This window comes from Triticum dicoccoides, chromosome 7B (genome assembly GCF_002162155.2).
Source record: "Triticum dicoccoides isolate Atlit2015 ecotype Zavitan chromosome 7B, WEW_v2.0, whole genome shotgun sequence".
In the NCBI taxonomy this organism is placed as follows: Eukaryota; Viridiplantae; Streptophyta; class Magnoliopsida; order Poales; family Poaceae; genus Triticum; species Triticum dicoccoides.
The window spans coordinates 687,308,505-687,320,865 of record NC_041393.1 but is presented as its reverse complement, the minus strand read 5'-3'; the positions used below and the strand labels follow the sequence as shown (position 1 = coordinate 687,320,865).

The 12,361-nt window shown below is 46.3% G+C and overlaps 1 protein-coding gene across 1 annotated transcript; it reads right to left on the bottom strand.

The window, feature by feature from the left end:
• Window positions 1–5,323: 5,323 nt before the first annotated feature.
• On the bottom strand, window positions 5,324–7,686 carry LOC119338897 (squamosa promoter-binding-like protein 10). The gene is made up of 3 exons (XM_037611104.1): window positions 6,793–7,686; window positions 5,968–6,152; window positions 5,324–5,867 (listed from the first exon to the last, which is right to left on the bottom strand). The coding sequence occupies exons 1-3, from the start codon at window positions 7,434–7,436 to the stop codon at window positions 5,524–5,526; spliced, it is 1,173 nt and encodes a 390-aa protein (XP_037467001.1). The 5' UTR covers window positions 7,437–7,686; the 3' UTR covers window positions 5,324–5,523.
• Between the last annotated feature and the right edge of the window lie 4,675 nt (window positions 7,687–12,361).

Sequence of the window (12,361 nt, the reverse complement as noted above, 5' to 3'; positions counted from 1 at the left end):
ACAAACTACAAAAAATACATGAACTTTTTTATAACAACATGAGCACTTTATGAATTACATGTATAGTTTTCCAAATACAAGAAGGAATTGTAAACATCCAAGGAACATTTTTTCAAATGTCCATGTATTTTCAAAAAGAGTTCACCTTGTTAAAACACAAGTAGTTTTGCAGCCCGGGGTACAACCACACAACTTGAAAGCTCCGGGAAAACACCAACCGTCTACAGTTCCCAACAAATCCAAGAGTGACAAGATTCACGTAGAATTGCGTAGGGAATCGACAAACTCGAGATTTGCTTTCGTGAAGTAGAGGTCATGATCTCCTCTTGCTTTCCCTAGAAGAATTGGAGGAATGGATGGCTAGGGAGGAATATCTCTATCTTTTTAGGTATAGAACAATGGTGGAGAAAGTGTCGGAGTCGTCCCCTTCCTCGTGGGGGACAAATGGTATATAAATAGGCCCACCAAAAATTTGCCCGTTGTGTGTTGTCCTGGCAAAGTCGGAGTATCCGACCTAAGTCGTATAGTCTTACTTGTTAGACTGTGTAGGCACGGTCCGGGGCATATCCGTGCATAACCAGAGGTTTCTTCTTAAGGTCAGATGTGCCTTCTATATTCTTCACAAGGTCCGAGAACTTTGATGTTTTGACCCGTGTTGGAATATCCAACCCATTTTCCAGAGAGTTGAATGAGCCAGAAAGTTATTCATTCATAACAAGGTTAAACAAAGCAGGGCTGATATCATAGGAATCGACACTAGTGGTTGGTTTGATAAGTTTGCTCATGAAATCATTGTTGTTGGTGGTAGATAAATCACACAACTAAATGCTTGCATTAATGATACCCACTACAACTACTAAACAAAAAGTAACTAGGTTCCAAAATTATAAAACTTTTTGGAGTTTTTGATAGCTTTTATAAAAATCCTACAACTAAGCAAGATATAAAACAAGGAATACAACAAAAGTGTTACAGAACCTACTGCAAAAAAAAACAATTACCTCTTTTGAAAGCTTGCACTGAAGGAAATTTGTTAAGGAGTACAAAAATATTCCATGGCACTTATCTCCGTAGGAGCAGTGCCAGAATGCTTGATCTTGTTGACTTGTGTATCAAGTGCAGTGTTGGACTTACAAGTGCAACTGTTTGGAGTATGTAGTGAGGTTTCTTCGGTAAGAATCCAAGGTATCAATATGTTGGGGCAAGTTAACCCTGTAGTAGTCGTAATGTTTGTAACGCAAATGAAACTTCATTTGTGTCCCCAACAGTTCTAACAAGGTTGGCAACCTTGCTAGTCTTACTAGTTGCACAAGGCAATTAAGAGATACTCCCTCCGTTTTTTTTACTCCGCATATAAAATTTGGTCAAAGTCAAACTACACAAAGTTTGACCAAATTTATATAAAAAAACATGAGCATCTACAATACTAAAACTATATAGTATGAAAATACATTTCATGGTGCATCTGATAATATTGATTTCATATTGTGAATGTTTATATTTTTTAATATAAAATGAGTCAAACTCTACAAAGCTTGACTTTGACAAAAACTTAAATGCGGACTAAAAAGAAACGGAGGGAGTACACTAGTAGATACTCCCTTTGTTCCTTTATATAAGATGTATTTGTTTTTTAATAAATTACAGAATGTAAGGTGCATTTCTTCTAATTTCTCATAATTTCCTTGTTAGCCCTCCATGAAAAAGGAAAGTATCTCTTTCATGATTGTCTGTATCTCTCTTCTAGCAAAAAGAAGGAAACTATCTCTCTATCGATTGCATGTATCTCAAAATGAAAGAAAACTGAAAATGAAAGTGCATGCAAAATTTATTGGAAGGTGATTCTATGCTAAAAACTGGACCAGGGTCCATAGTTTTACCAAGTGTAACTTTCCAATACATAAAAGGCGGTAAGTAATGTGAAAAAGTGCACAAATTTCGTTCAGCCAAATTTGAGGGTCAACTCACGATACTTGACACCTTGCTTGAAGGCGCAAATGGCTTGGCGTTCGTTATGTTCTCGTCTGTTTTATCCAGCGTGGCCCACCTCTGGATGTACTCTCTCAAAGTTTCGTTGCTCTTCTGTACACAGTGCTGCAACTCGGCCAATTCACCCGATGACTTGTAGGTCCCTTCAAAGGTATTGACAAACACTCGGGAGAGATCATCCTAGCTGAAACTACTGTTGGGGGAAACTGATTGAGCCAGGCCCTAGCTGATCCTTCTAACATCAGGGGAAGGTGCTTCATCGCCACGACATCATTGCCGCCTCCAATCTAGAGAACCACTTGCAAATCTTCTAGCCGTCTCTGGCTTGGACTTACTGATGAATTCACTAATCTAGTCGTCAGCCGGTAGTTAGCAGGAATCACTGTCGAGCGAATGTATATGTTGAAACATATTTCGCCGAAGGAGGTGGATCCCCTAGGGTAATCCTTGTCAAAGATCTCTCTGTATGCTCTGCCCCAGTCGACTAGGTTTTGGGCAAGAATGGATCTTGCGTTGAACTATGGGTCATGGTAACCTATGCCCTCTTGATCTCGCGGACGATAACCACCCGGCTATCGTGGAGGACCGGGCCTCCAATAGTCATCGTATCAGCGTCTGTCATTGTACTACCAGTGCACGTACAAATCCTCCCACGGAGGGGTCTCCTGTACACGGTGATGATCATCACATTGCTGAGGGGGTGTGATCTGCTCATGGTTCTGATTACCATACCGCTCATGCCGCCGAGGGTGAGCTATATATCTTGGGGGTGGTGACTCTTGGCGACTCCTGGGCACAATCGGGTTGTGAGCCGACTAAGTCGTATCCACACACACTGACTTGTTGTGCATATGATTTTTTGACTGAGACACGGCAGAGTTCTATGACATGGTTGTCTTCAACAGTACTTGAATTTATCTAAGTCCTTCAGCTACTGAACTAGAAGGTTGAATGGAATTTGTGATTCTTGTTACTGCTGCGAAGTTTTGCACGGAGTGTGCATCACGCGGTAACTTCGATCATCGTTGTTCAGAAACAACTGTCTTCTGCTCCAACAAGAACTAGGTTGCTGCCGGAGCCGATCCTCGAGAGCTTTCTCCCGCTGCTCAAGGCGTGTGCGCTCGACCAAGGTGGCCAAATGTGTCGACTCCAAGGCGAGAGCCTCGGGGATCATTTCTGTGATAGGCGTGTGTAGAACTTGGTCGGCCCTGCGGTTGAGTTCATCAATTTCCTCCTGAGTGTGAGACGGAGGCATCGATTCATTGCCATGGGGGCCGTATCCAAGGCCGCCATCAGCGTGCTCCTGAGACTAATGGCTAAGGCCGTCCTGGTTATTCGAAAACCAGGTGGGCAGTTATCTAGACCAGCCATCAAAACTTCTGCGGAGGACTCGATGCTCTCGCAGTTGACTTCATCTTCCGGCCCCTCATGGAGAGAGGCAAATAAGTCATGGAAAGATTCATCAGGTTTGAGAGAAGCTATCTGCTCGGCCGTGGACTGAAGAGCCACTGCATGCTTGATCCATTGCTGGAGTCGTGAGCGGCCGGAGCGCTTGCAACGACGCTGAGAGGGGAGGTGGAGATTCGTCTGGTACGGGACCAACGACTATCGCAGTAGAACTCCGTAAGTGCTTGCACGGAAGTGCGCTGCCCCACGGATGGGCAGCGACTCTGCATCCAGCGGGGCTTCTCGAAGCCACGCCGAATCATCGGCAATGAAACAAAGGGCGCCGAAATGGATCTCATTGCCAAGCACCATCTCACCGCCGGAAACCATGATGAGTGAAAAGTTTCAACTGCGCCATAAATCACTAGACACGTAGCCCAACAGTGGGCACCAGCTGTCGTGGGAACGATCCTGACAGTATGAGAGGGGGAGATGAAGGAGCGTGGTCTAGTTACAGCGTAGATGTGACACAAGGGTTTATGAGTTCAGACCTCTCATGATGGAGGTAAAGACCCTACGTTTCGAGCTATGGAGCTGTTTGTTTTTCTTCCATATGGGAGATTACAGAGAATGTGAACCCCCTCCAATTGCTATGGGGCGGCCTATATAGAGTATGCCGCCCCTTTGCCTTGATATGTTATTGGGGTTTTTGATGAGTCAAGTTTAATACAAGTGTTACTATTGCTAACTGAAGCATTGGTGGCTAGTAAATCTCGTGGACGTGTGCCCGTGGATGCTTCAGATGCTGGCTCTTCGTCTCCCTTGCCCGAGTGTTGGTGGGGTAGCCAAGTGGATGGTATGGTAGCCGAATGAATCGTCAGCATCAAAGTAGATAGATAACTTTCGAGTGAATGGTTGATATATGAGTGAATAATGTCGTGAAGATCATTTGAATATGCTTGTGGCCCAGAGGCTTTAATGCTTGTAGATGTGGGGCCCTAGGTGTCATCCAAGATGCATGTCTTGTGACCCTACCCGTATTAGGTAACCCCAACAACGGGAATAATTAGGCTTGAAATATGGGAGGCATTCTTGGGTATATATAGATCCAGAGGCATCGACTCGAGAGGCGATGGAACGGGGGTCTAGGTGCCCATGCACCCATGGGGGTGGCCGCGTGGCCTGGCCACGTGGGGAACTGGTGGCCCCCTTCCCTATGATGTTAGTGGCACAATGGTTCTTCCAATATAAAATATAATTTCCATATTTTTCTTTGATTTTTTACACCCCAAAAAATTCATTTTTCTACAAAGCCAAAAATATCAACTGTCAGTGGGCACTGGATTAATGTGTTAGTCTAGAAAAATGATGAAAAAATGGTGCCAAAGTTATGCAATATAATATAAATATAGCATGAATACTTTAAAAATTATAAATACGTTTGAGGCGTATCAGCCATGCACACATGGCCAAAAAATATTTAGTTGAGATGAAATTTGATTCGTATATGTTTCGAGCTTACATATCTAATAATCTACCAAATCCCGTGCCATTTGGTTCAGCAGTATGAGAGCAGCTCATAGGTTATCGAAGGTAACAGAATCTGCATTAACTTTGTTTTGTGGTTTTCTTGCCACTTGTGGTTGCTGCTAGTTGGTAAGGTGCTGAGTGTATTGTAAATTCTAGAGTTTCTAGAGAAGACTGTGTACCATGATTCTCATAATGAAACTTGTGTGGGACGGTTCGTCCGTGCCCGTGTTCTTATTCCCGTTTTCTGGAGGTTCTTGCACATGTACAAATATTGTACCATTTGTGCTTATTGTTCTCTTATCCGGTTGCTCTATGTGAGAGGGTTACCTCATCATATTGTATCTTTCCGCCGTGTAACTTATGGTTGTTGTTTTATTTATAAAGCGGAGCGAATGCCTGTTTCGAGATACTTGGTAGCTGAAACTATCTCAAAGTCCACTCTAAACTAAGGGTGCCAATTAGTATAATGTTTTGTTGCTGTTTAGCCCCAATACACCAAAGCACTCGACCTCGCCCCGTAACCGGTGAAAACAAAACACTTCGGCTTACAATCTAATGTGGTGTTCTAACTGTGGTTAGATCATAATTATGTCAAGCCTAATGCTCCAGATTCAACATCTACATAAAGTCCACCTCAAACATATGCATGTTGTTGTTGGCGTTGTCGTTGTTCTGGTTGGAGACCTCGCCGTTTGCCGTCGCCGCCGATGGCATCGTGCTGGAGCTCACCGAGGAACACGACAGGATGTTGCTGTTATTGATGTTGTTGTGCAGGAGGGAGGTGATGAAATGCTGCTGCTCCTGATGGTTGTGGAGCTGCTGCTGGCGGTCGTCCCTCTCCGGCGACGAGCCCAGGGTGAGCGTCGTCGGCCTTGTCGCTGCTACCGCCCTGGCCTGGCCCTGCTGGAGGAAGCTGATCGCGCTGGTGTTGGAGGAGATGGTCGACTTCGTCGTGCTCAAAGCTGATCAATGGATCGTACGTGCGTACAAATTAGCTCCGATAAATGATGATCAATCGCAGCAGGCAGGATGCAATTAGATAAGGCCAAGGTGTCGGCTTACTGTTGTTGTCGGCGGTGTAGGAACCGGAGATGGCGCCGGCGTTGGGTTTCTTGGAAGGCGGCGCGGAGTCTTTCGACGACGTCGCCGTGGTGCCGGCCGCAGGCTTCCTCCGGCGACGGTTGTGCTCTGCGAGCCGCCTCCGGCAGCTCCTCTTGGCCTCGTCGAACTCCGTGAGCACGTGGAACCTAAGGCCAATCCAATTACAAGAACAATTTAGGCTAAACTAAGCTAGCTAACCTTGAGCACCAAAATCTTTTAACTCGTACGTACTACTCAACAAAATTAAAATTCTAGCTAGCTCAACAAGTGATGCATGCATGTGAACCCATATGCAAAAGTCTAGTCGCCACTGGCACCGCCACACAACATTGGTCAATGCGAGAAAGGCAGAGATATGCCCAGGTGCAAAAGCCTGCCACAGGATCAGCCGCTCGTCGCAGCACGCAGCGGTCTGGAGTGTGCAGCTAGCCCAAAGAACGCTGCCTTTTGGATCTCTTTTTCTTTTCGTGATCCTGTCTCCATCGATCCACAGGACGGGAAAACGGCCATGGAAAAGCTCATGTTTGTGCTACATGGACTAGTGTTTTGTGTTGTCTTTTTAGTTTGACATGACTGGTCGTCTCTGAGACTGAGACCTGCTTTTGCACCATGGCCGCCGCAACGGACAAGTGTCGTGAACCAAAAACAGAGCGAAGACTGGAAAGGCAAACAGTTCACACCAGCCAAGCTGCAACCTAGCTAAGCTATACGGAGTATACTTGTGCAAGAACATGAGTAGAGCGAGAGAGAGTTGATGGAGAGTGGGGGTGGGGTGTGGGGTCTGACCTGCTGCATTGCTGGCAGAAGCGCTGCTGCTTGCCGGCGGCGGCGACGAGGGCGGCCTTGGCGTGGTACTCGCACACCTTGTGGCGCCGGTGGTAGTGCTTGGCGCCGGAGAGGTCGACCTTGCAGTCCTCCACCTGGCACCGAGGCGCCTGGTGGTGGGCGCGGCCGAATCCCAGCCCGAACACGCCGCCGAGACGGGACCGCATCAGGATCCGGTCCACCGCCATCATGTCGCCGGGGGAGAAGTAGGTCCGCCGGCCGAGGTTCAGCCCGATTCTCCCCGCGTCCCCGGCGCCTCCCTCGCGCTTCACCATCCCCATCGCCGGGTACACGTCGCCGTGGCCATGCATCCCGTGGGGCATAGGCGGCATCTGCAGCTGCATCCCGGGCATGGGTGGCGGAGCCATGGGGACCAGCCCGCCGGCGCCGTCGCCGCTGGGCGGCAGCGCCAGCATCTGGTGGTTCGGCGCGTCCTGGAACTGGCCGAAGGTGGCCGCGTAGTCGAAGTTGTCGTACATCATCGCGCCCTGGTGGCGCTGGCCTCCTCCGCCGGCGTGGTCGAAGCCGACGTAGGGCGGCGGCTGCATTGCCGCGAACGGGAAGTCGTCGCTCGCCGCCGGGTTCATCCTGCCGCCGCTCATCATGGCCCGAGTGAGTGGTCGGTCGGCGCTCAAGAAGAGAAAGCCGGGGCGAGCTAGCTAGGAGGCGTGTGGTTGGCTAAGCTCAGCTCACTCGCTAGCTGTATGAATCAGTGTGGTTGTGCTGTGCTGTGTGAGGTGGTGGACGGCGCAGAGGTGGTTAAAAAGGCAACCAAGATTGAGAAGAGATTGAGAGGGTAGTGTACGTGTAGAAAGAGTGGAGGAGGGAGGAGAGTGATGAGTGTGCGTCTCCGTTGGCAATAACTCTTGGCGCGTGGCTTGTCCGGGAGTGTGTATGTGTCAGCTGCCTCACTGGACGAAGATGGCCGGGCCATCTCCTTGCTGTTTTGGTGCAACAAGTCGCCGTGGTTGTTTTGGAGAGAGAAGCGTATACCCCCGAAGAGAAGACATGCATGGACACTTGCGTGGGCTACTTTACTTATCTCGCACTGTTTTTCTTGTGCATGCAAAATCTAAATATGATTCTGGCTCGAACATGTACTCACGTGATCTCTTGAGCCCCATGTGTCCAACTTTCTGTGTTCTCAGGCCAACTCCAACTTGTGTCATCAAATCAACCTCAACTGTCTGGATGAAACAACTCGAAAGCTTTTAGCCATCTAACGACGGCTACAAACATTGTCCGGGCCAGTCTGAACGTCTGCCGCAACGGACTCCGACGCACCAAACTCACTCAAAACTCCTCTCCCGTGTGTGTTCGCTCTGGAAAACTTCGTCACATTCATTCTGGCTGACATGCCATCCACCAATACGTGTTTCACGCCAGTGCAGCGACCGAGAAGCCTACTCCGTAGAATTGAAGCTTCGACAACCCTTCCCCGGCTATTAAAGCCAGACGAGCGCGGAAGCAAACCCTATCCTCCTCCTCTCCTGTCCCACCTCCTTCGCACACCAGCACACTTCCAGGACCGGTTGCCGTGATGGGCAAGAAGCCCTACGCCTCCAACAAGTGGGTCAGAGCCTGGTTTCGGATCCGGGGAGCGGGGAGGGGTGAGGAGCTCTAGGCCCGCCTCCTCCACAACTCCGTCTAATGTCAAGTTGGAGCCGATCTCCTCAGGCGAGGAGGAGAAGAAGCCGCCCCCTTTCTGGCGGAGGCAGCTGCAAACCGCAAGGAGTTTGTGAGGTATATGAAAACCAGCCTGCAACGCGCTACTAGGGAAAAGCCTAGCAGCAGTGCGGGTTTTAGGCCTATCAGTAGCGCGGGAGGAAGCGCTACTGATAAGGCGCTACAGCTAAACCTTAGCAATAGCGCGCCTAGATCCACGCTACTGCTAAATTGACTTAGTAGTAGCGGTTCTTCAGGACCGCGCTACTGGTAATTAGTAGTAGCGCTTCTCCTTTCCCGCGCTACTACTATTATTTAGTATTTTATTTCTTTTTTAATTTCATGTTGTATTCATACACCTTTACACAAGTTTTCATACAACATGAATTTAGAGATTGTTTTACATCATAATGAGTTATTACATCACGGGGTGAAAGAACCGTGGACTAGTTTCAAGTGGATGTCCATCCACTTGAAACTAATCCGCGGTTCTTTCACCCAATGATATAATAATATCATCATCATCATCATATCATTAACAACTTATCATCATAATACATCATTGTCATATAACACCTCCTCAAGATCATCGTTTTCATCAATGACATCACATAGCAAATTGGTCACTAGTCGTAATCACAAGTACTCCTCATTATCAACTCTAACACATTACCACATAATAAACATATTATACCTCATAGGACCTACTACATTCGATTAAGACCTACTACATTTCCTAAGGTAAAATAGCAAAAAACAAGATAACCCCTGACTCTCCATTATGGAGAATGGAGATTAGCCTGTCTCCAATTCTTGCCTTTCGCTGAATGTTACTTCCAAGAACCTCCTTGCGAATGTCCATACATTTCTTACATTCTTTGATGATCATGTGTTCACCGGTTTTAGAAATTCGATATGCACAGGTGAGCTCCCTAGATTTACCTGGCAGTATGTTCAGAACTGAGAGGCGACCATTCAGAGACATCAGATGAGGCACACAATCCATCGGGAGTTTCTGTTGAAAAACATAATAATAACTTTGTAGTTAGCAATGATGTACTAGTTTTAGAAGTATGCAAAAGATGCACGGATGTCGTAATAGTAAAAAATCTTACCAGGTTATCTCCAGAGAAGTTACCGTGGTTCAACACATGCACTAGTGGCACGTATTCACCATAATTTGGAGGAGTTTGATAATAGTTATTGTAATTCTCAAGAAGAGTACAAAATACGATCAGATGATTTTCTCCTTATACGTTAATTCGGTGCCATCGGTGTAGTGAGTTTTATCTACCATCTTACGCACAGTCTTTGAAGAATCAAAATAAGCTGTCAATGGAAATAAGCTATCAACTATTTTGAAATAAACAATATAAATTATTTAATAAGTATGTTTGAAAAACTCACATAGCGGTACAATCGGAAGCGTATCAACAAGGACCCAAATGTCCATATTGTCTTGCTCGATGTCAGGATCACCAAGATCCATGATGACAATCATACCCTCATAAAAACCATACATTTTGCAAAGTGCTTCCCAATTTTGGCAACCAAAATGGGTTACGCTCTGAGCATTGCACAGATTTACTTTAAAATCCATATCATGATGGGTCCTTAGGTGTATTTTCTTTGTTTCAAAATTTTCATGGTCTTCAAAATCCATCCTCTCCAAGACATAGCGTCTTGCATGGCATGTGATAAGCTAGTCGAATTGTGAAATATGAAAATTAGACGTTGAAATAGTTGAAGTCATGCTTAATTACGAAAAAAACACTTGTCGTTCTTGCGTACCGTTTCAACATCGAAGGTCTCCTCGAGCTTAATGCTAAAGCGCCGATCTTCTTCCAGCTCAACGAACCTGTCGCACATACCTCGATCGTCGTGGCACCAGCTGCACTACCCCGGGAGACTGTCGTCGTCCGAGTACGACATTTCCTACATTCATAATTCAAAGATTAAACGTGTACATATTCTAGCACAAGTCATGCCAGAATTCACGAAAAAATCCGGCATGACCTTTGCTAAAAAAGGACATATCGAGCGCCTGAAATTTGCCGGAACGGAAATTAATCAACACGTCGGCAAAACATAGGCCACTCGGAGATGTAAACTGAACATGAACGAACACTTGGGCAACCACATATCCTATTTGAGCAACAACACAAGATATACAAGGATATTTGGCTGGTCTCACCTCGATGTCGGAGGGGCTCGGTGACTGGGACGATGGCGGGGATGTCGGAGGGGGTCGGTGACTGGGACGACGGTGGGGATGTCGGAGGGGGTCGGTGACGGGGACGACGGTGGTCACCTGAAACCGTATAAGTTATCACTAATACATCCCGAATAATTGCTTAAACTAAAAAATAACAACAAATATGACATGTTCAACTAGTTTTATTAATTCAACTAGTACTTACTAAATATAAACTTACTATAAATAGAAAAAAACTAGTTCTTTCTAAAAATAAAATAGTTCAACTAGTTATATTAATTATCTTACTAAAAATACATTAGTTCTATTAATTCAACTAGTTCAACTAGTTTATTAATTTACTTAGTAAACTAGTTCAACTACAACTAAATTAGTTCAACTACAACTACTATTAATCATACTGCCCTAGTTAACTAGTACCATCACTACTAGTAATTAACATCTACTACTCCCTCCATTTTCTTATACAAGGCCACAAACTCAAATTACAGGTACCTAGGTAAAATTTAATGATTACTTTGCAAGTCAACTTTTCTTTTTGTTAACTGTGATCATTAATGCGTTCACATGCATGCAACGAATGAATGAGAAGGAAGTAGCACAGTATTATTATGACTACATGCATGCAAGTAGTAGTACGAGAAAATATCATTAAGTTTTGCCTCGGTTAGTGTTAGTGGCCTTGTATAAATGTAAAATGTATTTTTCATAGTGGCCTTATATAAGGGAATGGAGGGAGTACTAAAAATCTAGTACTAATGTGAACCCTAAATTAACACCTACTACTACTAAAAATCTAGTACTAACTAAGCAACATCTAGTACTAGCTATGAACCCTAAATTAACATCTACTACTACTAAATCTAGTACTAACTAGTGGTAGGGGGTGGGGGCGACGGAGAGGTAGCTAGGGGCGGCGAGGGCGGGATTGGGATCGGGAGGCGGCGGTGCTGGGTGGGCTCGGGTGGCGGCGGTGAGGTCGAGGGCGGTGGGAGGAGGGCTGCCGGCGATGGAGAGAGGAGGGGCGGCCGCAGGCGGAGGGAGGAGGGCGGCGGCGGAGGAGGGAGGAGGGGCCGCAGGCGGAGGGAGGATGTGCAAGGAGGAGGGAGGAGGGACAGAAGGAGGGGAATGCCTCGATGGCGGACGGACGAAGGCGGCGGCAGCGGCGACGCACGACGACGGTTATCGGCACGCGGGCGAGAGTGAGAGTGTGAGTGAGAGAGAGGGTCGGTCGTGCACGTAGGGATAAGGTAGGGATAGTTGTAGCGCGTTTGCCGAAACGCGCTACAGCTAATCTGAATAGCAGTAGCACTTTGCATATAAACCGCTACTGCTAAGTGTAACTATACAAAAATACGTCTATGCAAAAATACATTGGCCATCAATGATCTTTTTGTGTACAATCTGAATTGTCAATATGAGTCCTCTCCGCTAGGAACCGGAGAGGACTCATATTGCGGCCACAAATTTTACACATAGAGTTTAGTGAAGACCAACTGGTTGTGATAGTTTCAGAAATAACATATTTAAGGTGGTAAGCACCCTGTTCATGGAGCGAGGTGGGACTAAACTTGTGGGCTAATCTTAGCAGTAGCGGTTTTCTTCAAAGCGCGCTGCTGCTAACTTCCATAGCAGTAGCGCGGTCCATTA